The sequence below is a fragment of the Cryptomeria japonica genome, chromosome 3 (assembly GCF_030272615.1).
Source record: "Cryptomeria japonica chromosome 3, Sugi_1.0, whole genome shotgun sequence".
NCBI classification, from domain to species: Eukaryota; Viridiplantae; Streptophyta; class Pinopsida; order Cupressales; family Cupressaceae; genus Cryptomeria; species Cryptomeria japonica.
Window position 1 is genome coordinate 775,566,214 of NC_081407.1, and position 27,061 is coordinate 775,593,274.

A 27,061-nucleotide genomic window follows, 5' to 3' on the forward strand; every position below is an offset into this window, starting at 1 on the left:
GAATGATTAACACATTGATTTTTTGAAGAATATTGACAAGGATTTAGAAATGTTGCTATGATCTTTTTACCAATTGTCTAATGGCTTCTTTCTAAGCTGCTCTTTGTATCGTTTTGCTTAGTTTCTCATCGAGACGAACAAACTTCTGGATTTCATCCTCTATGACGACCTCAACTATGTCATATTCGGCATGATTGACTCTTACTTCTCAAGCGACGTTATCCAAACCATCAATTATTGCTAATCAGTCATTGTTTGGCCCAAGATTGGGTTGTTCGAATGGAAATTCGTCGTCTCCTCTAATACCCATGGACTTAGGTATGGTTCCTATACTCTAATGCAACACTAAATTTTAAATGAGTGAATGGAAACTTGAAATGACTTGTGCAAGGACTTTGTGTGATGATTCTAATAGGACTTCTACATGAATTGAATGCCTAGGATCTAAGATCACTTGAAAGTAACATGTATATCATCTTTGAGTTTGTGCAAAGGTTTGGATCTGACATTGATGTTGATGTTGACACTTAACTTTGTTGAGGTTTGTTTGATCTTGTTGAACACTAAAACTTTGTTAAGGTTTTGATTGATCTTGTTGAACACTGAAACTTGACTTTGTTGAGGTTTTGATTTGTTTCCTACAATGTTTGAATTTGACGAATTGTAGCAAAGGACACAACAGTCACACCAAAAGAACAAAACCATGAAAAGAACACTTGTTTAAGGAAATTCCCATGAATGTTGGGATCCTTCTCAAGATCTCATTTTGTTTTCGAAATATTTGGGGCAATCCAATATCACATCAAACAGACTCTCCTATGGTCAAAAGGTCACAAGTATTACCATAGCCCACATCTTGATACTTCGTCAGCTCAAACAGCCCTGCCTGGTTACTAACTCGGTTGGGCTTCTAATTTCTATGGTGTTTAGACAAGGTTTCATTTGAGTGGTCACAATCAACAACGTTTTACACTTTGTTGAGGGAGGTCTCCTAGTATGTAGAGGTTACGTTCTACAGATTTTAACGTACTGTATAGGCACTGAGGGAGGCATAACGTTGTTGTGATAGCATGTAACACTCGTCACATATGATTTTCATCACATGCGCATTTATTTATAGTGGCTTGGATTACTTGGCTTTAGTTGTTGCCACTTAGGTCGTTTCCCTCTCACCGGCCTTAATGGTTCTCTAAGGGCAACTCGGGAGACCAGGCCTTCTAAAGGATTTAATTGCAAGAAATAAATGAAAGCATGAAAGAAGAGAGTGGCTTTTTGATCACCCATTGAAAGGGAGAGCATAATACCTATCCCTTCGAAGACACGAAAAACAAGGGTTCTTTTTAACCTTTTATCACAATGATCTTCTAATCTAGTTGGAGATGTTACTCCAAAAAAGCACGAGGTTCAATTTCAACTTTCATCGCAAATGTGAAAAAGAAGACAAGTTTGTTTGTGGTTTATGTTATTAGCACCAAACTAAAGTGTTTCTAAGTTATCCCTACAGAAAATGATGCTAGTAAGCACATGGTGAGCTATCCAACCTAATTTTTGAATTTCAGAGCTCTGTCTTTTTACAAATAGCAAGAAATTTTGATAAAAACCACATCTGAACTAAAACAAAATGAGAAAAATCTAATCTAACAATTGCAACTTACCTACTGAGCAAATACGAATTGATGTCAGATCAATTGTTAATTAATATACCATCAACTGTGAATTAATGTTTAAGCAATTGCAATGTGATGATTGATCAATTGCGAATTGATATAAAATCAATTGCTCATGAGTTTTAAAAAAAAAAATTTAAAAACTGAATTCTAAGAAATAGCAGAAAAAGATAGAAGATAGAAGGATTATTCTGCAATGATATTATCCCACACCACTCGAACCATCACATCAATGTCATCGTAAAATGTGTACTTGGCTAAGAAAAGGTGGATATTTATGTGATATTGAGCAATCTCCTCTTTTTCTTTGATTTCATGAAGCTCCCTTTCTGCCTTTAAGAGCCTTTGATACATCCTTTGTTGTCTCCTATGTTGTTTTGTGTTTCTTGCACCTAAATTTCAGAATCTTACCTTTCCTGCCATTGAATTAGATACATTTTATATGCAGAAATTGAAATTTCCAAAATTTAATGAAATTTTTGGGTCAGGTGCGCTAGACTAAATAATGACAAAATGACATAAGAAAGTTAATTTTGCAAATTCCTAAGGCAATTGTGAACTGTTTGTGCAATTGTGGTATAGGAACTGATCAATTACGATGTAATATGCTATCAATTGCGATGTGATGTTGTCAAATGCGAATTTTTGCATAAATAATTGCAGTATCAGGATCTCCTTTTGAGTACGGATCTGCAAAATCAATTTGAACAGACAATTGAAGTTAGCATGTTTTCAGGTCAGGTTCACCAAATATATTCAAGGGTAAAATAAGTGTAAATTGAATAATGAGATATCAAATAGCGAATCACAACTCTAATCTAATTAATATTACTCCTAAATTACAATGGAATAATGCAAAATCAATTGAAATGAAAAGAAGATCTATCTAAAACTCCCTCAATTGACATGGCAAGGCTTCCATTGCTCTTCTCCATTGTTGTTAGTGTAGGTGACTCTCAAGTATTGCACTTGATTTCTTGCACAAGATGGACAACAATTTTGAAGACTATGATTCTAGCTTGAATTGAGAAAATGAGGTTGAATTTATAAATTTTCAACACAAAGGGGGTGAGAAATAAAACTCAAATGTTGATTGATAAATAACTTATTTAGATTGATCAGTTAACGGAGTTGATTGATTTGTTAACTAAAAAGATTAGAGAGTGAACTAAATAGATTGGCTAGTAAACTCAAATGATTGATCAGTAGATTGAATTGACTAAGGAGATGACTGAATTGATGGATTAGTCAAAAAAGGTGATCGAGTTAAAAAGAATGATTGATGAGTTAATTGAGTTAACTGATTAAATAACTAATTTGATCAATCAGTTCTAATTTTAGCATGTGTTGTAAAATTTTGAAATTGAATTTGATTTTCATTTTCAATTTGAATTTGAATTTCGAATGCTGAAATGCACATGAAATTAATTGAAATTCAGATTTGATGAAATGTGAAATTAGATGAAATTAATTGAAATTTTAAATTTGGGGATTTAAAAGAATTAATTAATTAATTTAAATAATGAAATTATTTAAACTTAAGAAATTGAATTAATTAAATAATAAAATTATTTAACTAGGGAAAAAGTCGCAATTAATTAAATATTTGATATTTTATTAACAATTGAGATAGGGTTAGTTAATTAGAATGATGAAATGATAGAAAATTGATAATTAGAAATGTTGGATGTGATGATTTGAAAAAATATTTAATTTAATCAAATATTTAAATAATTACTTAATTAAATAAATGAATAATTAATGTAAAATTAATGAGACATTTTTAGGTGTCTACAATTTCTACTTGTCTTTAAAGCTAGTATATTCTTGAGCTCAGAAATTTTTGAAACCTTTTAAGCAAAAATTTAATTGACTCAAAATTTAACCCTGTTTTAAATTATAATACCTAATATCACCCTTTTATAACCCTTTTACCATACATTTTTACAATATTTTCCTTCCTCTAAGCGAGCATTTATTTGTAAACTGTCATATGATCCATCATAAAATATAATTTGAAATGTTGCGACAATTGCAACCAAAACCATTGATTACAGGAATATTATGTTTCTATTTAATAGTCTTACTCGTGTTAACCAAAACTGGCAAAAACTCAGTTATATCTGATTATATTAGTGTCGTTCATATTAACCAAAAACGGTTGAAAACTCGTGATCAATAACCAACTGGCACTTTGAAAAACCCACAATTCTTTAATGAACTCATGGGCAAACCGTTGAACACCCGCATGTTTATAAAAAAATATCTTTGTTAAACACGAGCTATTGAACAACTTGCAAGTTATTCCTAGGTTTACAAAAAACCTTTTACCAATAAATACTTTCATTTTTGCAATTTCTTTCATTTTTATTTCCCGAATTCAGAAGTTTGTACACTGGACAATTGAAAATCAAATATTCAAACTCTGCAATCAACAAAAATTGTAATTGATTGAAAATTTGAGATCTATTTAGAATTTCGCTCAGTCCAAAGTTCACAATTTGGTGGCAACATTGAACAAACAACTTTTTACGTACTGTTCGCTTCTATCTTTATGCATTATATTCTGGCACGAAATAAAAATAACAATTTATTTATCCTAATTTTACAAAGCTTGCTTAATTTTTTTCAGTTTTAAACCCAAATAATTAAATTTCATTTACACTTCCAGTATGTCTTCTTAATAGAATGCTACCACCGTATTCTTAATAGTTTGCAGTTGTGTTCCCATACCATACCCCCACATATCCAGTAACAACAGTACTTTCAAATAAAATTACACCACAATTCATGCCAAACGACTTCTTATACAAAAGGCATTCCCTCCATTTTATTTCGAATTGCTCTACTTTGTATTCTCTAAACATAATTTTCCAAGATCACAAAACCCATGGTAAGAATTTTAATATGGTAGCAGTTTTAAAATAATAAAGGTAATAAATTTGATCACATTGTAATATAGATCATAACCTTCGTTTTCAATATAAAAAGAGAATTTAGGACAAAACAAATCAGTCCAATGGACTGTTTTAATTTTAACGTACCATAGAATAAATATATATTTGACTGCCTAAGTAAAATAGAAGATGAAAATAAGCAGATTTCACATCCCTGTACTACAACAATTGATGGGAAAAAGGAACTTATTGTCAGCCAACCAAATGTTAGCATCGATACAAACATTCAGACAAAGTTAAATAAAGATTCAGTCTTCAACAGGTCCCTTAGAAAAACTGTACAAGAGCTTCTTAATCAATTCACCACCTAATATCTATACCACAAAAAAATCTTATAATAAATGTTTACTCCCAACAAGCCAAAACAAAAACTACCACTTCCCATATTGTTTAAAACCAGCCGCAATGGGAACTCAGAATTTAAATTCAAGATTTATTAACAGCCAACACCACCGCTTTAATCTCACTGATACATGATGACTTTGTTAAAGCATGGTCTGATTTCATCGCGAAAACTATTCAAGCAAACGATACATTGTGATTTCCTGTTGCTTGAAGTATCTCCTGTCTTCCTCATCTACCAGAACCAGATTCAAGTAGTATTTGACACTGAATTTGTTGTTAATGTTACGGTAAGTTGGTGTCAGCTCATAAGGGCTTAAGAATAATCTGATAGGAATTGATTCCCCTGAAGAAAGGAAAAAAAGCTTTTAGTTTATAGATTCATCATGTTCCATTCGTGTCAGTGCATCTTGTCTTATATGTGCAGTTAATTTTAATGTTACATGCAAAATACCAGAGATGTTTCAACTTTCATAGCACTGCACTTGGAATGTGCAGCAATTATGAAAAAGTGAAAAACAGAATGCACAAACAGTAAGTAGAAAACATCTAAGCATATTTCTAATCAGCATAAATAAAAACCCCTGAAACCTACGTTAACTTTTGCTTAGCTTTCCAGTACATGATAACAGAATATGTTTTCATGCAAAAAAAGAGTAATCAATAACAGATGCACAAGTAACTAAGATGCTGTTTAGGGTCAACCATAGACAATTACAAGCAAGGGTTAGCCTGATGCTAGGGTGTCTAGGCTGACATTTTCCATTGTTACATTCTGCCATAACAGAGCAATTGACTGGGCAAGAGCCTATCCCCATCACCTCTCTGATGTACCTTCACCACACAAATCTTCTTCTAAACAAACAGTCAATGGTGTTGGGGCCACTAGCCACTAATCTTTTGTGTGGCTCTTCCATTAGAAATCAATCCTGCAACTATCAGCAAAGTACTGTAGTGACCCCAACTCCTTTTTGTTGCTCCTCCATTGGAAATCAATCATGCTATAATTAGCAAAATGCTGAAAGAGTTTGAAGGACCCTCCCTGAAAAAGATTGCACTAGAAACCAAATGGTTGATTACAAAAATGTCACGCCAAACCCTGTTTGGTTATCCAGCTTAAATGGGTTGAGAAGATACAATGTACTTTAGGGATTATAGATCTAACCTAAGAAAGAATTGGCAGCTGCTTCGAGATTTTGATATTTCATTACTAGCAAATGATTATTTTACTTTGTACTAAAGCATGCCATTATGACTTTGACCCAATAGAAGGGATCCCTCCAAGATAAAGGACAATTACAAATTAGCTTATGCCAGATAAAATAATAATAAAGGACAATTACAAATTAGCTTATGCCAGATAAAATAAAAATAAAGGACAATTACAAACTAGCTTATGCAGGCTTGCCCTAAAAGTTGATGGAACAATTTGATTTTGAATATCAATCATATCAACCTTCTACATAAAATGGAATATACCTCTAACAGGAGCACCATCCATGAGTTCAAATTTGGCTAGGGTTTCTGTTTCAACATATGTATTAGGTCCTGACCCTGTAGACTCTCTTCGTCTAATCTCAAGCTCCATGTTCTTGATCTTGATTCTGACAAGAAGAAAATATATTTTGCCGATGACAACATCTTTCAGGTGATACCTGGGTAAATTCACTAATCAGTTAGAAATATTTTCTTTGTGTGAACCTTAATTGTGCTAAGCAAGTATCATACAGTATATAACTCACTTGCTTTTATTGTACTCAAATTCTATATGTAGGCAATCCTCGATGCCAACCTCCATCTGAAATAACAGAAAACCACATAAGAAACCTACCCAAATATGTAGTTGCCTAGCTTATTCAACAAATTAATCATGGGAGAAAGGCCCACATAGATCTTTGTACCCACGTCAGTTCAAAATAAGTTCTAATATTTAAATTTTTAAATGTCAGAGACAACATAAGCAAACCTTGATGCTGTTGTTAACAGGTGGAAGTGGTGTGTAGTTCCGCACCTATAACAGAAACATATGGTTATATATAACATATTGCAGATCCAAAGAAATGATTAAGCTGTCCACAAAATTATTTATGTATTTGCAAGCTATAGGAATGTACACATTTGTTCATCATTAAACATCAATAACTGTGCCAGAACATGATGAAGTGTCAGAAGGTACAACTGGTATTTACAAACAAAACAATATCATTTAGTTGCATCTGAATTTGATTGTGTGAATTTTTTTGTACCAATGTTTCGGATCACTATGATCCGAAATATTGATGCAAAAATATTCACACAATCAAATCCAGAAGCAGCTAAATGATACAGTTATGGATTGTATAAATCTGCTAAAATTAAACAAAACAATATTTATGATGCTGTTGTAAGCTGATAACCATAATAATTTGCAAACTATCTCCTTAACTGTCATGACAATACATATATACATCCCATGAATTATATCCTTAAGCATTGGCTTGTATCGTTTTCCAAATGATAGGTCCTCCAGTGTGATTTGAAAAGTAAAAACCCAAAAATATTAAACAGTTATTCCAGAACAACACTGCCCACAATAGTTTACATTAGAAGCGTGTGTAAAAAGGTTTTAATCCTTTTAAGAAAAAATGGTGGCTGAGGAAGAATTATACCTTAGAAAGAAGTCTTGGATGAAACAGAACAGGAAGCGCATGAGTAAATGGGGCATTAAATTGCATGTCCCAACACTAATGATGAGATTAAAAAAAAATGAAAAATTTATAACTGCCATGTGGTCAAAACAGATTGGCACAAAAAAAAGCACATTACGTCAAAGAGTTCAAACCCATGGGGGAACATGGTGAAAAAGATTATCTGAGGGTCACAATCAAGGGAAAGGCTAGACTTTTGGTTCAATGGCTGAGAACCGGTTCACACCATCTTAGATGTTAGACAGATGAATGGTCCCCAAGGAAGAGAGGAAAGAAAGAACCTGTATTTTCTGCAACAGAGGGATGGTTGAAACTGAATGGCATTTTATCATGGAATGTGCTGCATACGAAGATATTCGTATATAGTATAAAAACAATTCGAAGGTGGGTCGTCTAAATGAACTATTTGAGGAAGCAAGGCTTCACAAAAATGTTGCCTTCTTGATCAAGATTCATAATAGCAAAGTAGACATTGAAAAAGAACTGGAAAATTGTTAAGGTTTTGATGCTTGGTCCCTTAGACTGCTGGTCTGTGATGTCCCCATCCAAATTCTAAAACAAAACAAGACTTCGTAAGTATTGTGTTGCTAAGTTCAGAAAGCTCTTTGTATTATCTTTACAAATGATATGAGTATTCAAAGCCTAGTGCAGATGTTGAGGATTTTGATATGCCTTGAACTGTGAACCTTCAAATTATAATCAATATGATGACAAGAAACTAAGACCGATATGCTTGTCTTCATGCCAACTACTAATGTTGTGATTAAGCGATTCATTTCAAGCATAATACACATATTGATGTCAAAAGTGCAGATTGAAACAATACTATTACAAGTATAAATCCAGGTTGATCAATTTATCATTATATTCGTATCAATAAATCATATCACAATCCTAAAAATCAATCATTTCATGAATTCTTTGGAAATACTTACAAATCTATTTAATTAGAGGTTTTCGTTCCTAACTCAGTAGTGGCAATATCAAAGGTTCTTCAGACCTTGACCAAGATTTGGGTTTTCATCCAAACTCAATAAAAGATTAATAATGTTTTTTATCCCTATCCTTTGATAAAATTGGAAGGGATTTTGTCATATTTGCAATACACTTCCTAAAATTCAAAACCGATTGCTTGATGTATTAGCTAGATTATTGCCGATTGCTTTTGCTGATTGATAATACTTGATGGATCGACAAGTTAATGTTTGAATGATGCTTGAATTGATTTCCTGATCTGATGCCTTTCTCAAACAAAATGTTCTCCCTTTCATATCTTCCAATTTGAGGAAGTCACTGGTCTTGAACCCTTCTAATTTTAATTACGTCTTTGGTAATCGTATTACAAAGTAATTGGTAAAATATTTGCTTGATATTAACAAAGATCAATAGATCTTTATATACAAGAAGAAAGACGATGTTTCCTTAGGAAACGATCGTGAAGAATAGAAACATTCTATTCTAGCTAACAACTAACTAAGTATTTACAAAATATTACAGTAGACAACCATTAACAATAAATAGAAACTATCTATTATCGTAATACCCTCCCTTAATGGTTAATCTATCCACTACACCAAGCTGTCCTCTGAATTTGACAAACTTATCTGGACCAAGTGGCTTGGTGAGAATGTCTGCAGTCTAATCCGTTGTAGGAACATACTGCAAGTCTATGATACTGTCTTCAACCAGCTGCTGTATGTAATGACAATGAACATCTACATGCTTGGTTCGTTCATGGAAGACTGGACTCCGTGCTAACTTGATAATGCCATCGTTATCAACAAACAAGGAGGTCGGTCCTGCTGGTGACATCTGCATATCCCCAAGCATCCAACGAAGCCAGACAGCTTCACAGCCTGCCTTAACTGCCCCTCTGTACTCGGTCTCTGTAGAGGAGAGAGAAACAGCCTGCTGCTTCCTACTGGTCCATGTGACGACACCGGATCCCAAACTAAACACATCCAGAAGTTGACTTTTTATCATCAACAGAGCCGGCCCAATCTGAATCTGTGAATCCACGGAGTCTAGGATTAGAACTCCGAGAGTAGAGAATTCCATAATCAATAGTGCCCTTCACATAGCGAAGCACGCGCTTTGTGGCTATCCAATGATCAGCCTTGGGAGCTGTCATAAAGTGTGAAATGTAGCAGACTGCGAAGCTGATATCAAGTCTAGTAGCAGAGAGGTAGATGAGACTACCTACTAGTTGCCTGTATGTAGTATCATCAACGGGAGGAGAATCAGACTGGGCTGATAACTTCAGACCTTTCTCCATGGGTGTAGATGCAGTCTTGCAATCCTGCATACGAAACTTGTCTAACAGAGCCCTAGCATATTTAGACAGAGAAATGAATATACCAGAAGGTTGCTGCCAAACCTCAACACCTAGGCAATAATGCATGAGCCCAAGGTTAGTCATGTCAAAAGACTGGCATAAACTCTGTTTGATTCCCTAAATCAAAGATGTTGAACTGTCGGTGATGATCAAATCATCCACATAAATGACCAGAAGGATGATATCACTATCAGTAGTTTTGATGTACAAGTTTGAGTCTAAAGAATTCCTCTTGAAGCTTTGATCACTGAGGTACTTATCAATTTTCATGTACCATGCCCTAGGGGCCTACTTCAAACCATAGAGAGCTTTCACCAGTTTGAGAACCTAGTGTTCTTTACCTGCAACCTTAAAACCTGGAGGTTGTGTCATGTAGACCTCTTCTTGTAGGTCACCATTCAGGAAAGCACTCTTGATGTCCATCTGATGGACCTTCCAACCAAACTATGCTGCCATGGCTAAGACTAATCTTATAGTGCTCATCTTTGTTGTAGGAGCAAAGGTCTCCTCATAATCAATGCCCTGACGCTAAGAAAAGCCTTTTGCAACTAAACAAGCTTTGTACTTATCCAAAGTACCCTCAAACTTGTATTTGATTTTGTAGACCCATTTGCAGCCAATGGGTTTCTTCCCTAGTGGAAGATCAAAAAGTTCCCCGATGTAATTCTTCAACAGCCTTTGGTGTTCAGATTGCATAAGCTTGTTCCCACTCTGGAATACCTTTGGCCTCGGAGTATGTTTGAGGTTCAAACACACTGTGAATGTTGGCCATGACAGCAAAATTAACTGTCCCTGCAGGTTTGCTCTTTTTCCGAGCAGTTCTCCCATAGATGAGTTCATCATCCCAAAGATTAGCAAGTGTCTTGGCCCACCATTTAGGCCAAAGAGGAGAAGGACCAACATTAGCATCAGGAGATGCTCTATGATCAGGTTCCTCATTAGAAGAATCCGGATCAAAATCAGGTGAAGCATCTACAAATCTGGGTGATCCTGCAGGAGAAGCCGGAGGTGTATGTACAGGAATCACCGGGATAACTGGAGCTCCTGGATTCTCAGACTGGTGAAAGCTCTCTATGGACCGAATGGAAGTCTAGCTCCCAAATCATGAGCCTTCATAGGCTGGTTTGTTGAATCAAGAACAGGAGAGACAGGCATGAAGGGTCTGCGCTGCTCATCAAAGACTACATCACGATTATACAGGAGACGAGATGTCTCAATGTCGATCAAGCGGTAGGCTTTGTGAAGACTACTGTATCCAGTAAGCATAAGTTTATGGCTCTTGGCATCCAACTTGGTGCATGAAGCATCAGGGATCCAAATATAAGCAAGGGAGCCGAAAACCTTCAGATGACTAATTTTGGGCTTGCGACCTGACCAAGCCTCTTCCAGAGTCTTGCCTTTGACCGCCACAGTGGGTGACCGGTCCAAAAGGTAGACTAAAGTGTTAACTGCTTCTGCCCAAAACTGCTTCGGAACATGTTTGTGGTTGAGCATGGATCTAGCCATCTCAGTGATTGTTCTGTTCCGACGTTCAACTACACTATTCTGTTGGGGTGTGTGGGGTGTGGTTAACTAGCGCTTAATGCCATGAATATCACAGAAGCTAGAGAATTCATTAGAACAAAATTCCCCCCCATTATCTGATCTAAGAGCAATAATAGATTTCCCAGACTCTTTTTAAACTAGAGGTTTAAACTTCTAAAATACAATAAACGCTTCTGATTTCTTTGCAAGAAAATAGACCCACATTTTTCTACTGAAATCATCAACAAACAACAGAAAATACTTGGACCCAAGAACAGAAGGAGTAGCCATAGGGCCGCAGATATCAACATGAACAAGCTGAAGTACCTAAGAAGCCCGCCATGAATCGCCACTTTTGAAGGGTGTATCAAAAACTCCAAGCTCCTGAGTCTGAATCTCTGGCAATCTGAGGACAAGTGCGTCCCGAGCAAGCTAAGCAAGATAGCGCACATTTAAGTGCCCATATCGCTGATGCCAAAGTGTACTAAGAGAAGACAACCGAGCAGCCATAGCTAGATCTTGAGAAACACCAGAATCTGCACGTCTGAAAAGACCATGATCCTCAAGACCAACTGCAACAACTGACTAAGTCTCCCGATCAGTGATGGTGCACTGATGTGAACTGAAGGTGACATCCAACCGTGGAGAGTGTCGAAGCATCTGACTGATTGAGAGTAGATTGAGTTCCATCCTTGGAACATGGAAGACATCGAGGAAAATGAGATTCCTCCTAGCAAACTGAATCTAAATGTTGCCTTAGCCGACAACCGTGTATTCTTCCCCGCCACCAAATATAACAGAATCTGAATATGGCTAGTAGTCAGTGAACCAATCTCTACGGTGGGTGAAATGACGAGAGGCACCTGAATCAATATACCAGGCAAACGATTTGACATGATTTGCGGGTCTTTTAGCCATGAAGGCATAAAAGGTAGATTCTATCTACTCAGTGTGCTCTGCACTGTTTGCTTTGGGCTGCAAACTAGATTGCTTAGCTTGGGCAGCTAAGCGCCTCCGACATTTAACCTTCATGTGACTATACTTGTGGCAGTAGTTGCATTGAATGTTCTTTTTCTTGGAGCCTTCTGATGCAGGAGCAGAGGGTTTCTGCTGAGAAGACTGTTGAGAATGAGACTTGCCCTTATCCTAGTGAAAATTTAGCAACAAAGGCTTGTTCTGTGGAGGTGGAGCTGGAACTGCTACCGAACTGTTGTGTCCACCGATCTTGCTAAAGCAAAAGTGTGCAAAGATCTGTGAACTTCATATCAACACCAGTAGAAGTGATGTTGAGAGTTTCGATAAAATGTGCGTGGGACTTGGGTAAACTTTTAAGGGTGATTACCACAATGTCCTCTTCCTCCATCGTGCGTCCAATGGCAAGCAACTGATCATGGATTTCCTGAATCCTATTCAAGGGATCCTGGAGCGATTTCCGCTCATCCATGACAATAGAAAACAGAGTGTTCTTGAGAAAGAAGGCCATGCTTTTATCAGAAGTCTCATGTAGGGTTTTGAGATGCACCCATATCTCGGCAGTTGTTTTGCCGGATGGAATCTGAGGGAGTTGATCATCAGCTACGGATAATTTGAGAAGCATCACTGCCTCCCGATTATGTTGGTCATATGCAACCTGATCAAGACCAGCTGTAGTCGGACGCTGAGTAGTACCCAGAACCATCGGATCGCTACCGCAATATTCAAAGATGGTTAGCATCCGCTGCTTCCACGTGCTATAGTTCTGACCATTGAACTTCTGATTTCCCTCGAGCAGAATATTCGTCAAAGATGCCATGGCACAAATTTCTGTGAAAAACGTGAAAACCTGAGAAGGCACGTACTTTAAGGCAAAATGTCGGAGGACCCAAAAAAATGAAGGGGTGCCCAAAAGAGAGCTTGAAAAACCCAAAAAGAATATGATGTCAGAATCTGGATCTGTTGGCTCGAAAATTGAGGCACCCAAAAAAACAAACGATAGCCCAATTGAGCTCTCGAAAAACCAGTGTTCCACGACCGCTGGGGACGGGGAGACGGGGGGACGCGGGGACAGGCTTCGGGGACAGGGGGACAAAGGGAAAAAGTTTTAGGGATGGGTTTCAGGGACAGGGGGACTTGGGCCTGGGAGGGGGAAACGCATTTCCGTGGAACACTGCGAAAAACCCACCACAAGTCTGTGCTCAGAAAAAAATTTCAACTGAATCTGGAGGGTCAAAACCCTAGCCGAAAGTCAAAAAACACGGGTTTGACCAAGTTGTAGGTTGCAGAAAAATGGCAGGTCTATACTGCGCCGAAAACCCTCGCCAGACAGACACGATGGGTCGTCGCGACAAGCAGAAGACACGCACGGGGTGACGCGCAATACAAACAAAACTGACGGCGGAAGTATCAAACAAACGTCCCAAGAGGTCGCCAAAAATGCAAGTCGCGTGATAGAGTCAATCGAGCAGGCCGCGCAGAAATACTCCGCGATTTTGCAGATACGGGGAGGTCGCGCTAGTACGACCCTGCAAACAGGAAGAATCTTGTTACACGAGATGAACGCAGTCCTTAACAACCTCGCCAAGAACAAATTTCGAAAATAGAAGATTTCAAAAACACGGGAAAAATTCTACATGAATTTTTGTTTGAAAATCTTTTGAAAACAAAAAATTTCCGAAAATTTGCAGCAAAACCAAGAGGCTCGAAAAATCTCAGAAAAGAATTCACAAATTCTTTATCAGGCTCTGATACCATATTACGAAGTAACTGGTAAAATATTTGCTTGATATTAACAGAGATCAATAGATCTTTATATACAAGAAGAAAGACGATGTTTCCTTAGGAAACAATCGTGAAGAATAGAAACATTCTATTCTAGCTAACAGCTAACTAAGTATTTACAGAATATTATAGTAGATAACCATTAACAATAAATAGAAACTATCTATTATCGTAATAAATCGCTGCCAATGACTTCTTAATTTTAAGTTTATTTAAATACCTTTATTATCTTGGTGATTCGATTTAATATTGCCAATGTTAAACTTTAAGGAGCTGTAATTCAAATAAGGCTGTGATCTGAACTACAAGTGCTGCGATCTCAAATTGGGAGGGGGCATGACACTGACCTCTCTTAAAGCTGCGGGTAGAATTTAGTGAACTGTAGGTATTGATAACTCTATGAAAATATATCACATACAATTCATAGATAGCACAGGCCTTGTAGGTGTGGCTAATTTGAAGGAGACTATGGAGTTCAAGAAAGCATTGGACCTTTATGGAAAAGCATCAGGTCAGAAGATAAACAATGAAAAATCCAAAAATCTTCTTCTTTAACATTAGCAGATGTATCCAAAATACCATTTGTTGTGTTAAATATAGAAATTGGACACTTCGCAGGTACATAACTAGGAATAAAGTGGCAATTTGGCAAGATGTGATTGATGAAGCCATTGAAGAACCTGGCCAGATGGAAGAGCAACTGGCTCTCCTTTGTTGGTAGGATTTAGATTAAAATCCTGCTTGCAATCTAGTCACATTTATATGGTATCTATTCTTCCAATGCCTAGGAAGACCAATATGGTTCTAAAGTCCAGTCAAACTAGATTCCTTACTGGCTCTTTGAACTGTTAAAGCCTTGGATGAGGTGGTCAGTTGGGAGAGGAAATCAAGTAAGACCTTCATCTGAGTCATGGCTCAGCCCAAATCCTTTGGGAATAGATGAGAATCTCAATAAGATAAAGATATGATGCAAAGAGAATAGTGGAAAGGAAGCAAGGGAAAGAGAAGTTGAAAAAAGTTGAATATACCCCACAAATTTACGTGTCAGACAAGGATTTGGAGCTCAGGCAAGACCTTTTTACTTCTTAAACAAAGAGGACTCCTTAGTGTGAATGGTGTCAAAATCTGGCAGGTATATTGTTATAGATGGGCACAAGTTGAAGATTGCCTTGGAAAGGGATCCTCCTTAAGCTTTCTAATGGAAATTAATTTGGAACAGAACTAGGTTACCAATAGCTAATGCATTTATATGGTAGCTATCCAGAATAAAATACTTTCTAAGGAAAATTCTGACTTCATGATGCATTGTTTGTAAAAGCCATGAGGAAAGCACTGACCACATGTTGATTCATTGTCAATTTTAATGGAAAATATAGGGTTATTTCCTCTCATCTTTTGGTTTATCTATAATGCCTCCCTTTCCTCTTAAATGGTTGTTATCGTGGCATACCCACATGAAAAAACTCCATCTTAGCCAAACTTGGAATAGCAGCCCTGCTTGTCATCACTGGATGTCACTTAAAATATTTGATTGGAATGAAATAGCAGAATTTTTAAAGGGGAGACCACAATGGATGTAGTAATTGGGAAGATTAGAAGGTTATCAGAGAATTGATTTAGGTGTGGCCATCAAAAGAGGGCAGTATCATCCCAACTGATGCTTTGGCTGCAAAACTTTCGCTGAATACCTTATGTGGAATTCCTGACAATGGGGTTGGCTGAGGCAGTAAAACAAAGCAAATGCCCCTAGCACTTGGCAGGATCAAGCTAAATTTTGAGGAAACCAAAGAACGGTTGGTTCTGTATTTTTATGTATCTTCTTTTGTATATAGGCTATTCATTGATCTTGTGCTTCAATTTTCAGCTAAAATTTTCTAACTGTGTCAAGACCTTTTGTTATTATGAATATATATAGCGAGGGTAGACCTACTTTTTATTTATCAAAAAAAAAAATTATGTACCTAACAAATCTAATTTAATAAAAAAAAAAATAATCATAAGATTTTCAAAAAATGATATTCAACTTAATTATTTTCAAAACATAAAAAAAAAATGGCTGTTATTTTTTATATTAAAACATGCCAAAATGACACAGAATTATATGGCTGTTATTTTTAGAACATAAATGCTTAAATAATATAAAATTAAAAATTAACTTTCAACCTAAGTTTTAACATATTGAAAAAAATTATTGAAAAAATATAATAGACATGCCGTGAAAAGCCTAAGGGCTAAACAGAGCAGCAAAACAAACATTGCAATAAATATTTAAAACATATTTAAAATTGTCATGAACAAACAGTTTAGAGGCATGAAGCACTCAGCAGAACAAATAGTAACAATTGTTGTATAAAAAAATGGGGAAAAACAAGCATGGAGTAGATTCATGGAAGGAGATCATGAGCAAAGATTTAATTTTTTTCAACATGAATGCAGGAAATTATCTCAACAAATGCCTCCACTCTGCCTCTGAAATCTCTGCAAACATCAAACATCAAATCCACATTACAACTCCAACCTCCCTATATGCATAAAAAATTAAGGATTTTTAACATTTTAGGGTTTAAATCTTTTGGATATGATATAGATGACAAGAGCACTAAATTATCACATATTTGGCATGCCAAAAAATCAAAGGGACTTTTGGGTATAGTCAGGTATGGCACCTTGGCTGAGTGTTCCCCTGGGATGCATCCCTCCCCTGGAAAAAACCCAGAGTTTCAGAGATGGGATTGCAGATCCCCATTATCCCTCCACAAACGCCTACTAGAGAAAATGTCTGTGCGAAGTCCCTGGGTCATCAGGCATTCCCCCTTGCCTAGAGCATTCTCTACTGCCCCAAAAACTGGTCAATCGTCTGGGTGTCCCTTGGCTGCCCTGAGGACAAGAAGGAAACCTCCTGCCCCCAAAACCTAGACAATCACTTTTTAAACATTTCTAGCTATGACAATGTGTATGGTGGAGTACCCAATTTAAGTTCTATATAATTTCTTGTTTTATTAATGAGTTATAGCATTGTTGAAAAGAGAATGGACCCTTCAAGTTGGATAGGGCATAAATCAAGGAACAAGTGTCCCAATGTAAATTGGGCATCACAAAATGTTGCCAAAAGCTCCGGTTTGTAACCCACATCACTAATATAGCAATTCCAATGAGATCAGACTCAAGATTACAAGCTGTAAAACCTTTGGTTGTATAGCAATACTTAAAGGAAAGCAATAGCCATATCTTGTATTCTAATTTAATATATCAGCTGTTCATGTGTGAACAACTAAGCAATTCTGAAACAAACTCTAAAACAGACCTAAAGCAAACTGATAACCCAAGAAAATCTGAAAAACTTTCGAGATAACAACTCCATTTGATTTTGACCTACAAACAAACAAATGACCTTTCCATTTAACTAAAAGACTTTCATGATAAATTTCCAATAATGCATATTCATTAACTATAAAATAGTAAGTTCCAAGAAGATTTACCCAAAAGTCCTGGTACTCTACAATGTTACTGACATAGTTACGACTGATTGTAACCTTCAGAATATATCTGCAAAATCAGAGACCGGAAGATTTTAATGATACTGAAAGATCTCGAGCTCTATGATGAACCATGAGATACAAAACATTAATGCGAACCAACTGTTACATTTGAAATCAAAACAACAAAGCAATAGCATAATTGAGGAACCACAATCTTAAAAAACTGGTTGGGAAAACACTCACTTATTTCTGGGCAATTTTAAATGAGCAACTGTTAGCATTAAAGTAAAAACAATTAAACCAATATCTCCCTGCAAAACACATTATAACCTAGTTGATAACTCAATCAGATGAGGCTTGTGAAAACAAAAGGCTCATCAAGCAATAGAAAATCTGCACAAAAGGCTTACTTTCTACATTGTAAAGAACATAAGAGCTACAGCAACAGATCAAAGACATGCAATATGTGATACACTCTACTAGGTATCTGCAATTTACCTAGAACTAGCAATTAGGTAAGAGAACAATATGTGCTAAAGAGACAACTGCAACAACAATGAGCAAGAGAGAAAAATTGTAACAAAACTGCATGATGTACCTTCATTGCATTAGGTACCTATTTTTTATATATATAGAGCTATATAAGGATGATTCTAGGAGAATAAAGTTTCTAAAACTCGAAAATTTTGGTAACATGAATGCTGCTTGACTTGTGAATTTCTAAAAACAGACCTATACGTGACTTTTGACTTTACAAAAATAGAAATACTATATGTGAATTTTCCGATTTCCCCACTACCTAACAGAATCTGTCCCAATCCTCTACATCACAAAGGAGAAGGTCTGATTTTTCCCATTTTCTAGTTTTTTCTTCTAGTCTTTGGTTTTGGTCCAATAACTAAATTCTCATCCTCCTCTTCTTGCACAACTATAGGAACAGGTCTGATTCTAAATATAACACCTTGACTATACAAAACTCTCTCAACCAGAAGATCCCAAAGTTTGTACCCTTTCACACTGACACCATAAGCAATGAAGATGCATTTCACAACCTTATCACCCGACTTTGACTGAATCTCCCTACACACATTAGCATATGCCTTGCAACCAAACATATGAAGATGTTGAAAACCCTTTTCCATCCAAACCTCCATAGGAGTTTTATCCACAAGTGCTAATGTACGAGACTTATTAATCAAGTACCATGCCATAAAAACCTGTTATGCCCAAACATTTTTCTCCAATTTGGCCCCATTAAGCATACTCCTATCCATCCCCATAAAGTCATGTCCATGTGCTCTATAACTCCATTTCATTGAAGAGTGTATGGAGTTATCTAATGTCTTTCAATATCATTCTTCTTACAAGTAATAGAATCTATCAAACTTTGCAAGACAAACTTACAGCCATTGTCAATCCCAAACATATTGATGATTTCTCCCAATTTGATTCTCCAAGAAAGCCCTAAATTTGTTCTTGATAAAATGCAACCATGTTCTTCCAAAATAATAATCAATAAATGATACATATTAAAACAACTTGGATAACAAAGGAATATTTATTGGACCATATATATCAAAATGAATAGGATCTAACAATCTAAAAGATTTATGAGAGTTGGAATAGAATTGAACACAATATGTTTTCCATATATACAATGTTTACAAAACTAAAATTTAAGAGAACAATCTATCAACTCTGTAGTATCCCTTGGCTAATCTGACCCTATTTCGCTTATTTGAACCCCAAGGAATATTGTCAAACACTTGGCATACAATGTTTGAAGCCACTGTAGTGAATTCTTTATTTGTCTTCTTTGGGTTTGTAGGCTGCAAATGAAGTTATGGAAAGCTTCTAAGAATGCAAAGTTGTTATAGAAAAGATATGCTAGCTGTTTTAGACATTACACACACATGAAATGACTGAAATTAACTAGTACAACTAGTAGACATTAAGACAAACACTAATCATGCATCCCAAAGTACACCTACAGCCATTAGGCATTTAAGCAATCAGTTGGCATGAAAGCTAAGTAGCTGATCAATGTTGAATGTCACCCGGAATATCAATCGACCCCAATCTGTAGGTGATGAAGGTGGCTACAAGGGTTTGCAGAATGTAGAAGTAGCAGCCAAAGACTCCTTATTCAATCTTCATCATAAATCTGAACAAACATCTCCAATTTGGTCTCCACAAAGACCACAAAATTGGCAAGGTACTGTAGCGTGACACTGTAGCAGCAAATAAACCCTCTCTGTATGATGTTCTCAGTCTGCCATACACATATGCCCTCAGCTATGCCAATAAATCTGAAAATAAATCTCCAATCAGCACAATGTCAACTTCTGGATGAAGCCAACCCTAGGAGCAACTTCAGATGAATATCTCACACCCTCAGATTGCTGATGCAATGAAGTCTTCATGTTCTCCAATGTCAATACTCTGAACAAGCTGCAGAAACCCGAGCTTCTTCTCCAAAGCCAAGAGACAAGTCTTCTCATCAAAAATAACAATGATCAATCACACTTCTCTTCTTTTCAAAAGCCTTATATATATTTCCCATGAAGGTTCGATTTTCTCCAATAAGGCATTAAATCCATTAATGATATTAAATGACATTTAATGATATAATATTTTCACTTTGCCATTTAATATTTCACCTTGGTAAAAGAGCCACAATTAATTAATTAAATGGTCCCCTTTAATGATATTTGGACCCTTACTTAAGTTATAATATAAAATTATATTATAACATTAATGTTATAATATCTCCATAAGCTCAAAACATTAATGTTTATTTAAACTAAATAAACATTAATATCTCCATTAATACTCAACTAACACCGTCTGAACTGGGAACTAAGATGAAGCCACACATGAGCAAACGCCTTACTTAAATTAGTAAGGGTCCCTCTCTATCAAATCCTGACTTACTATAAATAGAAAGTTGAGCATACGGAGTCCAAATGAAGCCAAACGAAAGCCAACCCTGCAAAACTCTAACCACTGGAGAAGTTGCATCCCTCAAAGGACCCTCTATTCAATCTTATTAGCCTACGAGGGTCGGTGATAGGCTAATCTACCAAGCTAACAGATGTCAACTAGAAGGGGACATCACAAACTCCTCTACAACATTTTTTACTTTTCAAGTTTTGTAGGCCTTCCTCATCTATATAGCCCATGTGCTAGTGCCATAGCATTGTCTTCTTAGTGGGTAACTTGCTCTCTGACATAAGAGTCCGCTTAGGTACCCAAAATGCACAACCATCAAAACTTGACACAACCCAAATTTTCCACTACAGATTTGATGACTAAAGTGTATACTTTGCAAATCTCTTTACCACACATACCAACAAACTCCCTTTGTGAGCAACATAGATCAAACCATCTTACAAATTCAACTCGTAATGGAATTCATGTGAAAAGAAGCTCCAAAATTAACCATCCATGCACCCTCACATGCATTCTCTTCAGAAGATTTATCAAATTTTTACTTTTTCTTCTTTTTCTCCTCGTCATTTCTTCTCAAGTGGCCCATCTTGTTACAATTTCAACACTTTGCATTGGAATTTTCACGAGACTTAGATCTCCCTCAAGATCTAGATCTGCTCTTATCCCTCTTATTGTCCTTTTCTTTTTCTTTTGACCATCCACATGCAACCAAGGCTTCCTTTGTGCATTCAATGGCCTTCTACCTCATCTCCTCCAAGAGCAATCATGATCATATCAAGTACAAAATTTGAAGTAGTGCTCCCGAAAGCCATAATAAGTCGTCCCTCTAATCTCACAAAGAACATAAAAGGATCATACATTGATCTTCTCCTTCCATCTTCATACTCACAGATTGTAACTGGATCACAATCATATTGAACACATTTAGGTGCTTCTCACCTTTTTATTCAATACTGCCAATCATCCAATGACATTGCAACTAGTTTGAACCACAATATTCCAACCCACAAATCTTATTCTATGAGCAAATCCTCTATGTTGAGCTTCCACAACTTAAAGTTAGTGTCACTAAATCTTTTCATCTCTAGTCTAGAAGTGCTTAACATCTTCCCCAAAACAAGATCTCCTCTCCTCATGCTCCCATTCAAACCAATATTAGTCCAAAAAAGAAATTCCTAGCACTTAGAGCCCAAGTTGATCAAGCTCTTATACCAAATGAAAAAAAGCTAATGCATTGAAACACTTTCTACACTAATCCATGGGAGAAATGTGCAAGATAAAATAATCATACAATTATAAGAAATTACATATTCTCAATAAACAACTATAACACAATCGTATTTCCAAAAAAAAGTAGTCACACTACAATGCTCATACACATGCCCTCACAAAAGAATCACCAACACCATATATGGAGTACTCTAATAGGATAGTAATGCCTACATACTCACTATGAAACCTTCATCTCTAGCATTAAATAAATAATAGAAACAATCTATGAAAGCATGAGTAGTAAACCACAAACTATAGACCAATACCATGACCTAAAAATGGCACCCAAATCAAAGGCCCAAGTTTCATGCCTAACTCCCAAGATGAGTTAACATGCTACACTCGATAGATACTCTTATATCATCATAGCTTGCAATAACTCCATCATTATCCACTCACCAAATTGTGTGGTTCATTTTGGCTCGATTATCTTTCAAAGATGCTCTGACACATCATAAAATTGTTGAAGATTCCTAGTCAACAATGTAACTATCTATAATCATGCCCTTATCTGTCACTGATTCTCTTACACCACTATCATTATCATCGATTCTTTTATACATCCTCCATGCCAAGATATTTTGTTACACACATCATAATAAGGCATGTATACATGACAATAATGATCAAGCCATTGTTGGACACCCTTTTCCATGAGGACTCACAAATAATAAATCGGAAGTTGGAATTGCAAGGTGTATAAAATACCTATACCAACATGCTTTTCAAGATATAATACAAGGAAGCTTGCTTCCTCCATGTTTAACTAGGAAATATGTAATGTACCCTACTAGTTTAGGCCTGTTTAACCATAGTTAATCTATTTATATACATTTAACTAACTTAAGTAGGAGACAAAGCCATCTCAACATGAATCAAATCCACGGTTCAATCAGTAAAATGTTCATTCAAATTACTATTTCTATATATTTATATATACTTGTATTTATTGTCTGATAGTATTATAAGATATATATTTTACAGCAGAGCAGTTCTTATAAAGTATTATAATAATTATAATCATTATATTATTTTCTATTATTAAGTTCTTTCTGATTATACAATTTAATATTGTTATTGGTCTAATCACCCTTATATATATACATAAATTAATACATAAAATCAAATTATATTCTTTACAATATAAACAATTAGCACTGCCAATTCCTAAAACTCTAATCATTAGGCAATCTAATAGCTGCAACAGCAGACAGATCTGACATGAGTCAGATCTGGTCTGCCACTGTATATAAGATCAAGTATGACTGCCTTATGTATTATAGTCTATATTAACATTACTATTAAATATTATTATATTATTATTAAATCCTGTATAAAAAAATTATCAGGTTTTATATAATTAGCACATTCCCGAGTATACCACCCAGAACCAAGATGTTACTGTCTGGAACTTAATAACAATTCTGATCTGTGGTTGATGTGCTTGCAGCCAATAAGAGCCAATTAGGTAGGTGCTCAAAGAGCAGATCCAAGTATATGAATAAGAGTTAATAAGTTTCCAATTCCATCATCCTTTTTCCAAATGATTTGGACAGTCCTCATAAACGGTGAAAATGGATGCTCCAAAAGACATGTCCCTTGTCTCTTGGCATTGCCTTCTCCAAATTGTGTCTTTCCCAATTTAACCAATCTGTTAGTGTTAACTAAATACAAATGATTCACTTCAGAGCAATTCCTATAGGATGCTACTCTAATTACCAATTTGTTGTTCTTAACACACTGATTCATTAGTCCTCGATCCTAAGCATTTATACCTATTAAATCTGATAACAATTTGACTGTATCTTATAATTCTGATAGCAGTTATACCTTTTAAATCTTGATACAATTATTGAAAAATAAATTGAATGAATGATTCAATAATCGGATGATTACATTGAACGATATACACACGTATATATAGAGGTTACAAGACGATGTTCTATAATTGGAACATAATGTTAAAGTAAAGATTAAAGAGCTAAACGCTAAATTAAGCATGAAAGCTAAATAACTAAAAAGCTAAATGAGTCCACAACTAAAAATAGAAGATGACCACTAAAAATAGAAGATGACCATTATAGAAGATATTAATATTATTTTAACACCCTCCCCAATGGTCATCATACTCAATACCCTACAGAAAACACTGTAGGTGTTATGATCACAGATGCAAAGAACACTTTGCTGCTACGGAGACCCTCCCAGGATCTGCAGAATGTAAATGACCAAGAGTACCAAAAGCCATCCAAGCGAATGTAGCCTTCACACGCAAATTAGAAAACTGGCACACACGACTTATTGAAGCCTGAAACAATGGTTTTGAGGAAAAAATTGTTAAGATATAGCCCTCGTGAATCTAACTTATGGTAAATCGGTTATTATCTGGAGAGTGATATATTAACAAGGCATACAGTTCGGAAATTAAACATAAACAAACTATTTGTTATGAACGGTTGCCTCCGTAGGGGCATGTCCATACGTGGCAACTGCCACGTATGGACATGTCCCTACGTAGGCAACCTTTCCTCTTGTATTTAAACCAGATTCAATGATGGAGATGATCAATAACTCATGGCAATCAATCTTCTAGAATCACTGTCATTATTCTTCGATCCATATTTCACAACATGGTATCAGAGCCAGCATATTAAGAGAATAAATTAGATAGCCATATTACTCATAAGCATTTATTGGAAGTAAATAACAAATCGACGCAGAGGCTATATACGCTCCAACTTCGTTTCCTGGAAGATACGAATCATTGCCATTCTTGAAGAACTAGAATTAGAGTCTTACATAGAAGAAAATCTAGACATGCCAAATGATGAACCAGAGAAATCTACCTGGAAAAGGCGTAATAATAAAGCAAAGAAAATAATTATTGACTCAATCAAAGATCATATTCTTCCATCTATAGCCAGACTGCCTAAAGCATATGAAGTATTTAAAACCATTAAAAATACATATGAAGTTAACAATGTGAGCAGAATGTTAACCTTGAAACAACTACTTTTAAACATAAAGATGAATAAAGATGATACAATATCTACATACTTTTCAAGGATATCTGAAGTAAAAGACCAATTACAAACTATTGGAAATGAGGTAGATGATCAAGAAATCTCTCTCATAGCCCTGAGAGGATTACCAATTTCATGGGAATCCTACATTCAATGTATTAGCAGAACACCCCCCTTACCCAAATTTGAACAACTTAAGAATGAGTGCATTCAAGAGGAATCTCGACTAATCTCAAGAGGATTAGGGCCAAATAAAGAAGGAGAAATCCAAGCACTTAATACAAATACCTTCAACAAAAAAAAAAAGTTCGCCAAACGGAAGAGAGGAAATAAAAACCATCAGAAAAGAGATATGTCTAAAATTCAGTGTTACAAATGCGACAAATATGGGCACACTCACAGAAATTGCCCAGAAAGGAAGAAAACACAAGCTACTCTAGCCGAAGTCAAAGGAGAAACCTCACTTTTCTTCTTAGCCCTATCAAGCGAAATAAATACAAATAAAAACACTTGGATCGTAGACAGTGGAGCATCAAGGCATATAACTGGATTCAGAAATCAGTTTGAAACACTTAACAGGCACTCAAGTGAAGAGGTTACTATTGGAGATAACTCCACATATCCTGTGAAAGGAATTGGGAACTGTACTATCAAACTAAGAAATGGAGTATCTCTACAATTAAAGGATGTTCTGTTTGTACCTGGAATAAAAAGAAATCTAGTCTCAATCTCAGGCCTAGCTGATCAAGGATATTGGGTTACCTTCAATGAAGATAAAGTTCTACTCTGGCCTAAAAATACAAATATCAAAAATGCCATAACAGTAGGTTCAAGAGATGGTAGCCTATACAAACTATGCAATGATCAAAAGGAAGCACTAAATCTTGAAGTTTCAAATAATAATGAATTATGGCACAAAAGATTAGGAAACCTAAGATATAGTGCTCTATCCAACATAAAGAAGATTACTTCAGGACTGCCCCAACTAATATCTGAACACACAGACATTTGCAAAGGATGTGCCTTGGGAAAGAATGTGAAAGTTTCTTTACCCTCAAGCGAGCACAAATCAAAAGTTATTTTAGAACTAATTCACTCAGACCTATGCAGTCCTGTGTCAACACCATCCCTAACTGGATACTTATACTACATAATCTTTGTTGACGACTACTCTCGAAAAACATGGATATATTTTCTAAAGTGCAAAGACTCAAATGAAGTACTATCTAAGTTCAAAGAATTCAAGGCACTAGTAGAAAACCAGTCAGGGAAGAAAATTAAGGTGTTAAGATCCGACAATGGGGGAGAATATACATTTGACAACTTCAAAGACTTTTGTAATTCTGTTGGGATTAAGAGGGAGTATACTGTACCATATAATCCACAACAGAATGAAGTAGCAGAAAGAAAGAACAGAACCATAATTGAAGCAGCAAAAGCCATGATGCATGACCAAAACTTACACACTTCATTCTGGGCAGAAGCTTCAAATACAGCAATCTACATTCAAAACAAATGTCCGCACTCAGTTCTAGAAAACATAACTCCTGAAGAAGCTTTTACAAGGAACAAACCAGACTTAAGTCATTTAAGGATATTTGGCTGTCCCATATATATTCATGTTCTTAAAGAAAAGAGGACAAAACTAGAACCATCCGGAAAAAGAGGTATCTTCATTGGCTATAGTGAAAATACTAAAGGATATCGCATTTACATTCCAAGGAAAAAATCTGTTGAGATAAGTAGAGATGTAAAGTTTGAAGAAAACACTACACTCAAAGAACCTAAGGATGATCACATTACTAAAGAAGAAGAAGATCACATAACTGAGATTGAGAGGGAGAATATCATAGAAAATTCCGAACCTTCAGACACTGAGAGGGAGGACATCATAAGAGCTTCTGAACCTCTTGTTGATGAAAATATTGAAACACTCAATAACAAGAAAAGACCTCTATGGGCAAGGAAAATGATTGAAGAGAATAATGTAGAACCAAATGATATTTCCAAAGAAAATAAGAGAACAAGAACTCTAAAATGTTATGCTGCACTTCTAACCGAACTCA

General features: G+C 35.8%; 1 protein-coding gene across 2 annotated transcripts in view; it reads right to left on the reverse strand.

Moving 5' to 3' along the window:
* Positions 1-4,742: 4,742 nt before the first annotated feature.
* Positions 4,743-27,061, reverse strand: part of LOC131063332 (vacuolar protein sorting-associated protein 26A) — a 97,589-nt gene continuing 75,270 nt past the window's right edge. For both annotated transcript variants that reach the window (XM_057997114.2, XM_057997115.2), the window contains exons 9-13: positions 17,749-17,815; positions 6,933-6,977; positions 6,709-6,764; positions 6,446-6,621; positions 4,743-5,312 (exon numbers count right to left, since the gene is read on the reverse strand). In XM_057997114.2, coding sequence (XP_057853097.1) covers positions 5,140-5,312; positions 6,446-6,621; positions 6,709-6,764; positions 6,933-6,977; positions 17,749-17,815 — 517 coding nt within the window. In that variant the 3' untranslated portion in view covers positions 4,743-5,139. The remainder of the gene's footprint in view (positions 5,313-6,445; positions 6,622-6,708; positions 6,765-6,932; positions 6,978-17,748; positions 17,816-27,061) is intronic.